Raw genomic sequence first — 15,814 nt, 5'->3', positions numbered from 1 at the left:
TTTCCCTGGCTCCGGAGGGAAAGATTAGGACTTTGAGAGATTAAAGTTTTAATGATTAATTTTGCAATCATGAAAATGATTTGAAAACAAAATTTGGTCCATAGTGAACATGTGCAGAGTATTTTTTCTTTGATTTTTGTTTTTTTGTTTGTGTCTTATTTTTTTCTGCCCAGTATCTAAACATAGGCACGTGTTGGGATTCTGTCGTTAAAACTGTCAATGTGAACTTCTGCCTCCACTGTGGAAGTCACAGGGGCCAGGTGCTCCCCCTCAGTCCCCTGGCAGTTTGTGTTACTGAACCATATTCCCAATGATATAAAACTGTACCGTATTCCCACTGATGATAAAATTAATTGCTCCATATTCAAATTCCCAGGCTAAATCAAGCCACCCTAGATTGCCTTTCAATAAATTGTTTCTCTGGGAATTGACTGGGATATGGATTTAGAAATCGTTTTGGATGGTTGTCTCCTCTCCTATCTCTGCTTCTCTTGCTAGATCTCCTGTTTGTACCTTATGTCTTCTACACCAGGCCTCTTTTTCTTTTCTTTTTACTTTGTATCTTCCTTTTTGCTTAGAATTTAAGGAACTTTTTTCAATTTTATATTCCAATTTAACTTTGATTCTGAATCTCTGCATTTTTTTTCCTAATCTCTGCATATTTTTTCTTTTTAAAATGTGTTATGCAGTTGGAAGGCATACCTTTGGTTATTTCTCAGACAGTGTTAATGATAGATTTTGGATTTTCTTCCCCCTTACCGGTGTTCTTTTCCTTGTGAACTCTTTCCAGCAGGTTGCTTTTCTTCCTTTTGTTTGTTCTGGTCTTCCTTTTTTATGTTGATGCTTTCCTTAAATATCTGGTGATTCGTGATTATAAATTTATATGTGAGAATAGAGCTAAACAGCTGATTTCAAGCTGTGTGTTACCAGTAGGCTTTGTGGCTTGTGGTCTTCCTTTGAGAGGAATCTAACTAGGTTACTCTTATATGCAGTAAATACTAGTTGAGTAAACTAATGTATTCCTAATTAGTGAGTTACTCTTTTTCCTAATGTATAACTACACAAAAGACATAGTTAAATAATTACCAGAGAACTTGCATATGTTTTCTGATAAATTATGTTTTGAAGTTATAAATATTTTATTAATTTTTGAATAGAAGTGTGAATTTTGCTTCTTGCGATTATTTTTGGCTTAGTTTTCAGATAACTATTATCGTGCTGAAATGATCGATGCCCTTGCCAACTCTGTTACGCCTGCAGTCAGTGTGAATAATGAAGTTCGAACTTTGGACAACTTAAATCCAGATGTGCGACTCATTCTTGAAGAAATCACTAGGTTTTTGAATATGGAAAAACTTCTTCCAAGTTATAGACACACCATTACTGTCAGGTATAATAAAAGTTACTTGCTTTTATAGTAGAAATTATTCTAATTATAGGAAATATAGTAAAGTAAAAGGAGAAAATTAAAATCCTTTATCATTATACCATCACAGATGTATTTTTTAGTGTTTTGGAGAATGGCCTTCCAAATTTTTTCATCTTTTAACTAAGTACATTTTTAATTTTGTGATACATATTGTATATATAAATTTTTATATTCTGCTTTTATCACAATACTTTCTCATGTCATCGGAAGTTCTTCATAAGCATTATTTTTGATGTCTGGAAAATGTTTTTATCCCATTGGATATAGTATAAACATCTCTGTATTATTAAGCTTCTTATTTAGATGACTTTAGTTCTGTCAGCTTGTTTGTATATGGCTAGTAAAAGCTTGTTTCTTTAGAAGTTTGCTAAAAAAAATTGATCCAGTAGTTCAGATATCATCAGTTCTCACTTTTATGATGTTATTGACTAAATTATTGCAAAAAATGAATGTTACAAAATTAAAAGATTCAGATCACATCAGTATTTCAGTTTGCTGTTACAGATTGATTCCTAATGTCTGGGAAACAAGTTTGATTTGATATATTTTTATGGAAATACTTAACTGCAAGTACTCTTTTTCCTAGTTGTTTGAGAGCCATCCGAGTGCTTCAGAAGAATGGGCATGTTCCAAGTGATCCAGCTCTTTTTAAATCTTATGCGGAGTATGGCCACTTTGTGGACATCAGGATAGCAGCTTTGGAAGCAGTCGTTGATTATACTAAAGGTAATGCTTTAGAAGCATATGTGCATATCATTTTTTTTTAAAGATTTTATTTATTTATTTGACAGAGAGAGACATCACAAGTAGGCAGAGGCAGGCAGAGAGAGAGGGAGAAGCAGGCTCCCTGCTGAGCAGAGAGCCCAACGTAGGGCTCGATCCCAGGACCCTAAGATCATGACCTGAGCTGAAGGCAGAGGCTTAACCCATTGAGCCACCCAGGCGCCCTGTGCATTATCATTTTAAAAGGAGATGTTCATTAAATATTTAAAGCCATCTTAGTTATTGGGGTTTCCTATTAAGTAATAGGTTTTTAAATGTTAAATTCTTTAGAAAGTATTTTTGATAAATGTAGAACTTGCATAAGAATAAGTGAAGGAAAAGAATAAAATTAGAGATTGGTATATTTGGTTTTTCTAAGGAATCAGTGGTATTACTCCATAGCTGTAATTACAAGTTATTAAAACTAGAAGATTTTTGGGAAGTTTCTAACTGAGGACTCAAGAAAACATCTTGTACCTTAGAACAGGCTTCATGAAATTGAAAAAAATATAAGAGCAGAAAGTGACTGAGAGAATATTGTATATTCAAAGCATTTAAAGATATACAGGGCAGAAAAATAAAGAGATGAAAATATTAAGAATTCAGTCAAGAAGAATAGAACAGGTAGAAGAAAAACAATAATCCAAAATAGGATACTTGGAAAGAGTAAAATGAAACTTCTTAAGCTAAAATCTGATAAATTTAAAATTTTAAGGTTAAAGAAAAAGTGTATAAGTTCCTAAGAATATCAGAACCTCGTTATTGTACAGGATAAAAAAATGATGATTTACCTGTGGCCTGTGGCTTCTTCAGAATATGATTAGTTTGAAAGATAGTGAACAAAGGGTTAATGTAATGTTTAGGGAAAAGTGCAATCCTACCTTCTCTTTTTGCCAGGTTGTCACTCATATAGTCTTAAAGATTTAGAAGTACATCTCCTTTGTAACACTCTTTAAAACAAAATTCTCAAAGAATTTTCAGCTGAGCTGGAAGTGAATCTAATAATAACTCAAGATTGAAGAAAGCGTGAAATGAAAGACCCAGTGATGAATGACTATGCCTATTAAAAAAAAAAACAAAAAACTAGAACTAAGCTTAAATATTTGTTAATGGCATGGTTAGAAAATTTAATGCAAACTCCAAACATAATTTGTCTTTTATAAAAGATTGATTTATTTTGGTGGGATGGGGGGAGCAGAGGAAGAGAGCATCTTAAGCAGACTCCACACTGCGCAGGAGCCGCACCAAAGGCTTGTTCGCATGACACTGAGACCATGACCTGAGCCAAAACCAAGAGTCAGAGGCTTAACTGACTGTGCCACCCGGGCACCCCTCCAAAATAATTCTTTATAATATGCAGGGGCACCTGGGTGGCTCAGTCGGTTGAGGGTATGACTTCGGCTCAGGTAATGATCTCCAGGTCCTGGGATTGAGAACTAGTTTGGGCTCCTCGCTCAGCCGGGGGTCTGCTTCCACTCTCCTCTCACCTTTGTCCCTCTCTTGCTCATGCTCTCTCTCTCAAATAAATAAAATCTTTTAAAAAATTAAAAAATAATATGCAAATATAAGAACTCTGTAATTTAATTTACATATAGAATTCCAGATTTATGCTAAAATTTGGGAAGAGTAAAGAAGTTAGAGTATGTTATACTTCTCTTCTGACTTTGAAGAGAGGAAGGAGTGAGCGAAGTTCTTTAATAGATACTGGTTAATTTTTACATATTAGAGGAAATCTACTCAAATCTTTTATCATTTTTTTGTAAATTTCAATAGAAGTATGTGTGTGTATAAGTCAGAAATTATAAAGGTGTAGAACAAAATAGTGTATTATATATGTTGGGCTAAGTTCAGAAAGGATGGTCATTTGTTCTTTTTATTGAGGGTAACAAATCTTTCTCTTAAGAAATGGCAGTGAAAATAGTGTTTTTTTTTAATGGATATTTTGTCAAGTAAAAATAATGTAATCTATCAGTCTCCTATTTTGTTTGGACATTTTACCAGTTTGTGAAATCTCGACATCCTGAGATCTACCAAATACGCCAGTATTCCCAACTTTCTTTCCCAAAATACATGAATGATGTTTACTGCCACATGAATATGAAGATTTCATGAATTAGTATTACCTGAAATGAAATAGAATGCTAATATTACGATTTCCAAAAGAATGCTAAGTTAATAAATATAATTGAGAGGTGCTTTAGTATTATCCATATATCTGGATCATTAGAAAGTGAAAAAATAGAAGAGATCAGAAATAAAATTCTGATAGTAAAGGTTTTCAAATCATAAAAGCATAATTTGTTGAAAAGGTGAACAGAAATTGCTAATGAGTGTTTTTATCCAGGTCATTTATATTTATAGCACTATGTTATGTTATCTTATTAAGTTAAGACTGCTCTTTAGTCTTAAGTGAAAGAAACCACTTGGGTAAAAACAGTATTTCATATGGTATACTGTAATTATAGTTGAGATACTATTGGGTATCAAATTTTCCTGTTTATTTTATTTAAGTATATTTTGTCCATTTAGAGTTACTCATCTGATTTAGGGATCTTAAATTATAATTTGCCTTATGTTGTATTTGTCATTGATTTGAGCATTAGCAAAAAATAGGCACTTGTCCTGTTTTATGTTTTGGCTATATGTAGCACAATACCAGTGAAGTTTACAAAGTGGCCTGTTCATAAAAAATGTAAGAAGTCGCCTACAGCCTTCAACTCTGATTTGAAATACAGCCAATGCATTGCTAAGTTTAAATCTCTCCTGTCACTCATTATTTCATTTGTTATAGTTAAAAACACACATTTCTTTATTTTTATTTTCAGTGGACAGGAGTTATGAAGAACTGCAGTGGCTACTTAATATGATTCAGAGTGACCCTGTACCCTATGTAAGGTTAGTTTTTGTGCTGTATTTTGATTTTGCAAGTCCTAAAGTGAAATGAGTAATTTTGGAAGATTATACATGGAACAAGTTTTTATTTTTTTAAAAATAGAGAAGTATGTTATACATTTATTAATGTCATTTTTAAGGTGTTTTTTAAAAAATTGAGTGTGCTGGAGTTCCTGAGTGGCTCAGTTGTTTAAGTGTCTGCCTTGGGCTCCGGTCATGTTCTCAGGGTCCTGGGATCGAGCCCTGCTCAACAGGGAGTCTATTTCTCCCTGTCCTTCTCCCTTTTTTTTTTGCAAAACAGAAAAATTTAATTTCCCAAAACATAAATAATGGGTATGTTTTTAAATGCATATTATATATCATACACATACATATTTAACAGATGACTAAAACAGGACTATCAAATTTCTATAGCACAATATCTTAGGGTCCCATGCAGGATCCAGTGTGACAAGTCTCTCTCCCTGGGGTGCCCAGATCATATAATCTTTTCTCCTTAAACTTTGACTATGGGAAGCCCAGATATGTGCCTTTTCCCTCTTACTTTGTTTTCATTCATTCAATATTAATTGACTACCCTTGTGAAAGGCAGGGAACCAAAAGCTGGAGGTAGGAATTGCAGTTGGTTATTAGCTAATCGAAGATGACGTAAAGCTCTCATGCATGCTCTCGCTCTCTCTCTAATAAATAAATAAAACCTTTAAAAAAATACATTTTTTAAAAGGTTTTATTTATTTAAAAAAATACATTTTATTTATTTTAAAAAAATACATTTTTTAAAAGGTTTTATTTATTTATTAGAGAGAGATCACAAGCAGGGAGAGAGGCAGGCAGAGAGAGGGGAAGCAGGCTCCCTGCTGAGCAGAGAGCCCGATGCGGGGCTCGATGGGGGGCTCAGTGTGGGGCTCAGTGTGGAACTCTATCCCAGGACCCTGAGACCTGAATTTAAGGCAGAGGCTTAACCCACTGAGCCACTCAGGGGTCCCTAAAAAATACATTGTTAATAAGCAAAGTTTATTTCCTGCAACTTTATATACAACTTCCATTGTAATTTAAAGAAAAGCTTATATAACAGTTTGTAGTATACCTGGAACATCCCTTATATATCCAAATTTATAATATCTGTACTGATTGATTCAGTCTATTTACAAGTCATTGAGAGAAGTGTCTTGATGTATCCCATTTGTTTCTTTCTATCGCCTATAAAATCTCCATTTTTAAAACACAGACCTGGGATTTAAAAAGTCTAAGAGGAAAGTAGAAGAAAATCCCAGTCCTGACTTAGTAAGACTTCATTTTTGTGTTTCTTCTAGTCTTCATTTCTTTCACTTCTCTTGCTTTCTTTTTGCAAAGTAGGATCTTCATAGTGTATTTTTTATTAACATATAATTTTTAGTTATTTGAATAGGATTAAATTTTTTACCTTTTCTGTCTTCCTTTCTTTGTATATATGAGACGCTTAAATTTTTGTCATTTCTTTTAAGATAATGACTTCATAAAATAATTTGACCTGTGGTAAGTAACTTATAGTCATGCCCACTAGAAACAAGAACATAAACCTAGAGATGTTGTCTTACTCAGCTTTACACGTAAGATGGCAGATAGTTGTTTTCTTCCAAAAAGGTGTACAGGCAAACTGCTCTCTCCCCTTACTGAAATGCGTCAGGGCATGAGGAGTCTATGTAAGAGATTATAGTTCCCTGATAACGACATTGTCTTTGACCAGTGTTAGTTTTTGAGATGGATTGTAGCAGTGAGCTTTTGGTTAAGGGACCTTATTATCTCAGTGTTTTCTTTCTGTCTGTCTTTTTTTCAATTCTAACCATTTCAGTGTTGTTTTTTTTTTTTAACTTTATTTATTTTTTTAAAGATTTTATGTATTTGAGAGAGAACAGAGCAAGAGAGAGTGAGCATGAGCAATGTGAGGGGCAGAGGGAAAGGGACAAGCAGAGACACCACTGAGCAGGAAGCCCGATGTGGGGCTCCATTGCAGGACCCCGAGTTCATGACCTGAACCGAAGGTAGACGCTTAACCAACTGAGCCACTCAGGCGCCCCCATTTCAGTGTTTTAAATGTTGCCTATTATACGTGTACCTTCATGCAAAGTTTTGCTGTTAATATTTCATAGTTCATGATTTGTGATCTAAATTGTATTTTAAATAATTTTTCTTTCTGCTTGATATGTACTAAAGGTATGGTTGACATGGATAAAATGATCATCTGTGTTCAGGTATATATTCAGATAAAAGAGGAGAAGCAGGAAACCAGCTTCATCTCTTACCTGACAGGAGTTCATGCACTTGGAAGTTTATAAGATCCTACTGACAGCAAGTAGGAACAGAAATTAAAAATAGAGTATAAACAAAGTATATCGTGTATATTTGTGTTTTCAGTTCACAACATCAAAACTAACATTAAAGCGTGTATTTCTGAGATCATGGAACTGTGTTTTGAAGATCATTTTAGCAGATTGTAGTACTGTATAATATTTGAAGTCTCTGTATTTCTAAATTATATATACAACCTGAATGATTGTTTTTGAAGTTCTGTTGTGGAACTATTAATAGCATTCAAATTTCGAGAGTATGTTATTTACAGTCTGAACTGAAAACCTTATTTAAAGATACACTTCATGATTATATTTGACACTTTTCTTCTTAGTTGATCTGATTCATTTATATCATCAGTAGTAGGGAAGCTCTAATTCTGTACTTAATATCATCTAGCCCATAGTTCTATTCGTAGTTAAAAAATTCAGCATGTCTTTAAAAATCTTTACTGTTAATTGCCAGAGGATAGAAGTATTACCACGTAACAGTTAATGTATGTGTGTATTTAGTATCTGGGCACATCTGTCCATATTTTTGTGTTTCTTTGTTTTTAATAGTTTGAATAGGAACTCGGTCCTTTTCTCTTTGTTCCCATCATTACTCTTTCTCCCTTTTTCTTGTCTTTCTTTTAGGTATAATTGACATATAACATTATGTTAGTTTTAGGTGTATAACACAGTGATTCAATATTAGTATATATTGGGAAATTGTCACCTCAGTAAGTTCAGTGAACATCCATCACCATACGTAATCACAGACTTTTTTTCTTGTGATGAGAACTTTTAACATCTACTCTTTTAATAACTTTCAACTATACAACATAGTATTAATAACTATTGACACCACGTTGTATATCCTATCCCTGTGACTTATAATTGTAGTTTTGTACTTTTTGACCTGATTCACCCATTTTGCCCCCCTTTCCCCTGGAACCACCAATCTATTACTTTTTCTTAAACTCGTTAAGTAACTACAGTACAGATCCACCATACTCTGCTTTATTGATGGGATAGAATTCTTAGTCTTAAAGATGGGTGAATATTGGTGTCTGTCTTTTAGTCACTGGCATTATTCTCGCCTACCCCAAACACAGCATTTTATTTTTATGGCCCTGGTTGATTTTTAAGCTAATGATGAAATGGTCTTCAATAAAAACTAAAATTTTTTAAAAGATTTATGTATTTATTTGAGAGACAGAGAGAGAGAGAGAGAGTGGGGGAGGGACAAAGGGAGATAACCACCAAGCAGACTCCCCTCTGAGTGCAGAGACGGACACAGGACTCAATCTCACCACCCACCTGAGCTGAAACCAAGAGTTGGATGCCTAACCGACTGAGCCACCCAGGCATCCCAGTAGGACTTAAATTTTAAAAATATATGTTGATTTTCTCTTTCTGTGTTTATTATTATAAATGTCAGAATTACTGATTTTGGTGGAGTTAGATAAAGCTCTGAAGAATTTTAGGGTGAAACCTTAAAGTCTGGAGGAAAAAAAACCCAACTACCTATAATTACTCCTTGCTGCTTTAGAGCTAAACTTGAAATTTCTTTCTGCAAGGATGCTTCCTTGATTCCTTGAACTAGATCATGTCCCTGAAATCATAGTCACCCATAAAAATCCTACTGTTCTTCCTATACTAAAGAAATACCTCCTGTATATATAAATATTAATTTTATAGCTAGAACTATTTGATTATTTTTGTTTCCCCCATAGGAATATAAGTTCCAAAGAGACAGGGACCGCGTTTCCTTTTTCACTGTGTGTATGGAACGTAACATTGTCCTTACAAATAGTTGGTTCAGTACATGTGAAATGAGTGATTGGATGCAATTTTTTCCTTTTTCCTCTAAACATCTGTATGGCTTTTCCCCTAATCATATGTATGTTTAACTTCCTTCATATGTTAAAGAGAAGTGATTTTATCTCTATGTTGACAACTGTATATAGAAAAAAGTTTTGGGACGCCTGGGTGGCTCAGTTGGTTAAGCAGCTGCCTTCGGCTCAGGTCATGATCCCAGCGTCCTGGGATCGAGTCCCACATCGGGCTCCTTGCTCGGCAGGGAGCCTGCTTCTCCCTCTGCCTCTAGCCTGCCACTCTGTCTGCCTGTGCTTGCGCTCTGTATCTCTCTCTCTCTCTCTCTAACAAATAAATAAAAATCTTTAAAAAAAAAAAAGTTTTAAGGTGTTTATCTTGAAATGCTGGGCAAGTTTTTAGTCTTTCATGTTGGCTTGATGTTTTAAATATAATAATAGGGTTGTCCACTTTATTTGTATCATTTTCTTGCAATAGAAGATTTTCAGATTATAGCTTAGTTCTTCATTAAGGTATCTTGAGAATTGAAACTAAATAAATGCACTTTAGGTAACCTGTATAATCACCTGACCATTTACTAATGCTTTTTTTCCATAAAGTTTGCTGTGTATTTCACATGTCTGATTAGGCAGAGAAATAATCCAAAAAGGGAAAAGAAAAAAAAAATCTAGATGCAGTATATAAATAATTAAATCTAGGTGTTATAGGGCGCCTGGGTGGCTCAGTGGGTTAAGCCACTGCCTTCGGCTCAGGTCATGATCTCAGGGTCCTGGGATCGAGTCCCGCATCGGGCTCTCTGCTCAGCAGGGAGCCTGCTTCCCTCTCTTTCTCTCTGCCTGCCTCTCTCCATCTACTTGTGATTTCTCTCTGTCAAATAAATAAATAAAACCTTTAAAAAAAATAAATAAATCTAGGTGTTATATTTTTGAACTGAAATGAAATTTACATTTTTGAAAATTTTAGTTTCCTTTCAATAGGCATAGCTTTTTTCTTTTTCTTTTTTTCAAGATTTGATTTAAATTCAAGTTAGTTAACATATAGTGTAGTATTGGTTTCAGGGGCAGAACTTAGTGATTCATCACTGGCCATGACTTTTTTATTCCTATAAATTTGGAAAAATGCAGAATCACATTAAGAAGAAAACTTTAAATAGCCTATAATTATTTTAACCAGAAACACTTAACATTTTGGATTATTCCTTTCCAGTCATTTCTATCCATGAATATACTTTTTATATGGGTAGGAAGAACTATTAATTATATTCTTTAAAATGGATAAGACTGTTTTAAAGATGACATGGAATTATGTTCTGGTTTTGGAATGAAGCATCCGTATGATTACAGGATATCAGTCCCTCAAGAGATACACATACATCTTGTGCTTTTTCTCATGAGAGATTTTGAGCATGTTTTTAGTTTTGATTTGAGTTTCTTATTGATAGTGATTTACAGTAGATTGGACTGGCCCACCAAGAAGATTCTCAACTGTTTAGGAAAATAATAGTATAAACCTATGACTTTCTCAGGATTTGCTTTAGGTCTGTTCCAGTTGTCTGAAGCATATAAGCGTATTCTGAATTTTTATATTTAATCTCTGTAAAATTAAGCATGAGATTCTCATTGTCTTCCCTTAAACTTCATCCCCTGAGTATTGCTTTGGGTATTTAGTCATTTATAAGTATTTCTTTGTAAAATCCTTTCTTCTATCATCTAAACTTTAGAGAAACACAAAGCTTTTGAAGAAATGTTTAATTTGATGATAGTAATACATGTGCTGATCATTATAGCTCTTTTAGTGACCGTTTCAAAGATACCCTCTGTTTCATCTTTACAGTTCATTGGCACAGCTCTAAAGAGTTTGTGATGATCTGAGTAAATGCCACAAAGTGTTATTAGTTGGGTGCTACCACTTTGGTCTTTGAGGATAACTGAGAAAGCAGCGGAATAGAAACTTAGGTTTTCTTCTTAATGCAGACTTAAAGTATAACAACATGAACATGCTGTAAACAACAAACTCATCCGTATTTTTAAAGATTGTTTACTTGTATTATTGATCTCTTCTTACATAGAGATTCTGAGGTCCTTAAGGATAGAAATTGTGTTTATTTTTAAAGGTTTGAAAATATGAATATGAAATATCCATGAAGATGTGTGTCCCCTTTCATATTCCCTACCTGTGAATTGCATCTATAACTCCATTTCGCTTTTCATTCTCAAAGCTTTTCAGTATTTTTATTTTATGCAGTCTTAAAATATCAAAGCACAAGAGGATGTTAAAGTGGGAGTCCACATCTTCCAGTTTTACAGACATAAAATTGAAGCCGAAAGGGGTTAAGTATCTTAATCTGCAGCCTATTTGCTCCACTTTCCTCCCTTCTCTTTTTCAAGTACAAATCCAGTTCGATGCCTTACCACCAGCAATTAAATATAAAAACTGCCTGAGTTCACCTTTAAGGTTTTGCTAATCTCATTTGTAATTACAACCCAAGTTTCTTCTCCAGTTATATCCAAGTATTCCATTACTCTGTGGTCTTGAATCTCTTAGGCCTGGGCCTGGCTCTTATCCCTGCACTAAATTTAGTTAGACTACTGCCATAGCTTCCTTGCCTTTCGTTTTCTTTCTCTATCCTCTTTCTTTAGTGTCTCCTACACATAGCTTTGGACATTTTCTTTTTCAGAGATTGTTTCGGTCACACAACCCTATTTTTAGAAGACTCCAGAAGTGTTCAGATGGCCTCTCACAGTAGATAACTCCCAGTAGCAGAGTTTAACTGTTACTAGCATGAGGATGCTTTTACTAATTAACTCCTCTAAACTTCAGCTCATTTTGAGGAAACCTTTTTTTTGGTCTCCATATTTTGAGTGCTTCTGCACATTTCCATGCTTTAAAAGGTACTATAATAATGAAGTGTATATTCATTTTATTACCTCAGTGTAGGCTTCTTGGTTTCTCGGTCCATATGTAATTTTTTTTTTTTTTTGCCCCATTTTAAGATTTTTGTATTTACTGACCAGTCTTTTCTTTAAAAATTTTTCTAAGGAGAATAAAAGGTTCATTTTAGAAATGAAATGGGAAAGGTTGGTTAGGAATACATAAAGTCATGTTTTAAAGGACCTCCTTGTACACTAAGGTAATTTTAGAAAGAACGAAGCCCCCAGAAACTTTCCAGTGAAAAAACGATAGTAAATATTATGTGTGAAATAATGTCTTTTGAAGTTAAATTAAACTTAAACACAAAGATAAATCTAAGAAGAGATGATAAAATAGGAAGGAGATACTACAGATAATTTTCAAATGCTTTTAGTTCATGGTCAGCAAAAGTTTGATTTTTCTTTATCTTTCAGACATAAGATTCTAAACATGTTGACAAAGAACCCACCATTTACTAAGAACATGGAGTCTCCATTATGCAATGAAGCCTTGGTAGATCAACTTTGGAAACTTATGAATTCTGGTAAGAATTTTTTTTTTTTAAGATTTTATTTATTATTTATTTGACAGACAGAGATCACAAGTAGGAGAGAGGGGGGAAGCAGGCTCCCTGCTGAGCAGAGAGCCCAATGTGGGGCTCGATCCCACGACCCTGGGATCATGACCTGAGCCGAAAGCAGAGGCTTTACCCCACTGAGCCACCCAGGTGCCCCTCTGGTAAGAATTTTTTTAAAAATTTAGTATCGGAGTATTTTCATTTTACAACAAGTTTTCAGTACTTAAAGAACTATGGTTAATTTTTTTTTTTAAGACGGATATTTACCAAATCTGCCTTCACAGTGGTGAGCATGGTGACATTTACAAAGGATTTGTTCACTCCCTTTGCATCACAAAGTGGTTGAGGAAACAAAAATATTAATTTATATGGATGTATCCCACATGTCTAAAGAGCTATAAATATGGACCTGCAAAGTGTTACTGTTGTTATTTTTATTTCAGAAGGTTACAAAACGTTGAGAAATAGGTCTTCTCATCTGGTTTCCCTGGCCACCTAGTTTCCTTTCCCAAGGGGAACCAGTTTCCTGTGTGTCCTTTTACGAGCAGTGTATGTTGTTACCGTTCTGCACAGTGGATACCATCACACTTTGAAGTCACTTTATTTGGGAGAGGTATTGCTCCTACGTATCAGCTCCAGAACCAGCGGGATGAGGGTCAGGTCCCAGCTGAATGATTTATGAGGTGTGACTTGTCTAAGCCTTTGTATCTCCATATGAAATGGGGGTGGTGCTGATTTCTGCCTCTGCAAACTGAAAATTCAGTGAGTTACTATCTGTAAAGCACAGTATCTAGTTCATATTAAGTGCCAACAGTGGTGTTAAGGTAACAGAGTAATGATATCATTATGCGTCTCATATAATTGAGCTGTTTGTAGTTCCTTTTTTGTAGGTCATTCATACTCTGCCATTTCTATTAAATAATTTTTGATCTTTTCCAGTTGACTTGTAAATGTTGTATATACTTCAAGAAAATTTGCCGTATGGCTCTGATGTGTTGAAATTGTAGTACTAGTTTTGGTTTAAAATTCAACTAAAAGGTTAATTTATTTTACTTGAAGATAAACTGTTCCAGGTAGATGGTGAGAGAGCAGTTGCTGTTCGTTCCAATATGTATGTTACTTTATCTGCTCTCTAGAGTATTAGAAAATAACTTTCCTCCTTATTATATTGGCGGCCACTTCTCTAAATCATGACTAAATACTGAGTTCTGATCTTTTAAACAATTATTTTATTTACTAGCATTGTGATGTTAAGTAATTGTATAACTCTGTCCCCCAGTTTCATAATCATAGTGCAGCACCCCAGGTAAAAGCACTGTAGAAGGTATTAAATTGAAGCACAGTAGTATGGCTCTTGTCCTCGAAGTATTCAGAAAATAACACATAAACCATTTCCTACTGATAAACCTAAATTATTTTTTCTGATGGTTTCCCTAATCCCTAGAAGAATGATTGCTGCTGTTTACATAATTTTTATATTTTGCTACTTGTTGTACCTTGAAGGGTGTTATGATTACTGTCATTTAGATCCGGGGGATGGATACACAAGTTTAGGAACTTGAAAAGGGTCGTTTAACAGTTAATATGTGGCACAAACTGTACTGTGTTGAATATATTCTTAACAAGATGCATGATTCCATGACTGGGTTGGGTTACAACCTTGAGGAAAGCGTAGTAATGAAATAAAGAATCTCTTATCACCTTCTAGAGAAGATTTCTTGAACAAAATAAATATGTGTTTAAGATTAATGGGACAATTTCTCTAAGACATTTGAAACCCATTGGAAAACTGTGGTTATATACATTCAAGCTCAGATTGATGTTTTAGTATTTAATTTTGGTAGTGTTCAGTATAAAGTACAGTTGTTGGTTGGACTTGGAATTCTCAATGGCAGGTCTCTAAACAGAACAGATCTGTAGTTGTAAATAATTTATTGCTCAGCTCTTCAGAGTTATAAATAAATGGGAGTACTATGAACAGTGGGAGTGGCATGAATAGTTGGGAATAGTTTTTTTTGTTTGTTTTTTTATGTTTTCAGAGGGACGTTGGATATTAGAGAAGATTGGATAGAGGATTGCTCATTTCCCTTCCACTCCTGAACCTTTGGGATACATGAATGAATCTGATCTAAGAAATCCCTTTTTTGTTGTTGTTTGATTTTTTTTTTTTTTGTTAGGTTTTATTTTTAAGCAATCTCTACACCCAGTGTAAGTCTCGAACTTACAACCCCAAGATCAAGAGTCGTACAGTCCCCCAACTGAGCCAGCCAGGCTCCCCATAATTTTTAAAGTGTCTTTTTAAAAAAATGGTAACATTAATATAATCATATTACAGAGTTTTATCTGAACCAAAACAAAATATTATGTAATTTTATTACATCCCCACTATTAACACTTAAGTATATTCAGCCTTTAGGGAAGAAAATTGTATATACATAGTTGTAGTTGAAATAAATGTATTAAAACAGCATTTTATCATGATAACTTCTCACATTACTATATATCTTCTTACTTGTGATTGTTTTTAAGAAATGGTAGTGAGAATCTGCTTGTAACAAATGGAGCCAGAACATCATCTGAGGCCCTAAATCCTACCGAAATCTGTCTGTCCCTCACTCCCTATTGGGGCTCCTTGGTCATCTGGTCACTTGCGATAAATATACAGAGAACAAAAAACTGTGAACAATGGGGATTTAATTATATTCATTTATTTCTGTCCTGTTCCGAAGTGGATTTGAGATATGTTGACTTTGCATAGTTAAAAAATTTGTTGAACCCATTTGAAATAGTATAGAGAGACAGTATCATAGCAGTTAAGAAAATCTCATCTTAGACGGTGGTCATCAGGTGTTTCTGAAGAATCAAAGTTTGCTTAACTGGTTTCAGAAAATTCTCAATAAGAGAGTACTTGTGGTAGGATACATAGCATTAGGGTTCCAGAAATTGAAATTATTTTGAGAGTAAGACAAGTGAACTAATTATATGAAATTATATTCATGCTCTTTTTTATATCATATGTCATTAATATTAATAATACTCTTTTTAGAAATAAACTACAGGTATTTAGAGCTGAGAGATAAAGAAAGTAGGGGCTCCTGG

At 34.3% G+C, this 15,814-nt stretch overlaps 1 protein-coding gene across 3 annotated transcripts in view; it reads left to right on the top strand.

The window, feature by feature from the left end:
* Positions 1-15,814, top strand: part of TAF2 (TATA-box binding protein associated factor 2) — a 91,312-nt gene that overhangs the window by 45,085 nt on the left and 30,413 nt on the right. For all 3 annotated transcript variants that reach the window (XM_004743492.3, XM_004743493.3, XM_045078075.1), the window contains 4 exons: positions 1,197-1,390; positions 2,016-2,155; positions 5,017-5,086; positions 12,573-12,682. In XM_004743492.3, the coding sequence (XP_004743549.1) occupies positions 1,197-1,390; positions 2,016-2,155; positions 5,017-5,086; positions 12,573-12,682 (514 nt within the window). The remainder of the gene's footprint in view (positions 1-1,196; positions 1,391-2,015; positions 2,156-5,016; positions 5,087-12,572; positions 12,683-15,814) is intronic.

Source organism: Mustela putorius, unplaced genomic scaffold, assembly GCF_011764305.1.
Source record: "Mustela putorius furo isolate JIRA1106 unplaced genomic scaffold, ASM1176430v1.1 tig00000228_pilon_pilon_pilon, whole genome shotgun sequence".
NCBI lineage: Eukaryota > Metazoa > Chordata > Mammalia > Carnivora > Mustelidae > Mustela > Mustela putorius.
This window is presented reverse-complemented; position numbering and strand designations above follow the sequence as displayed.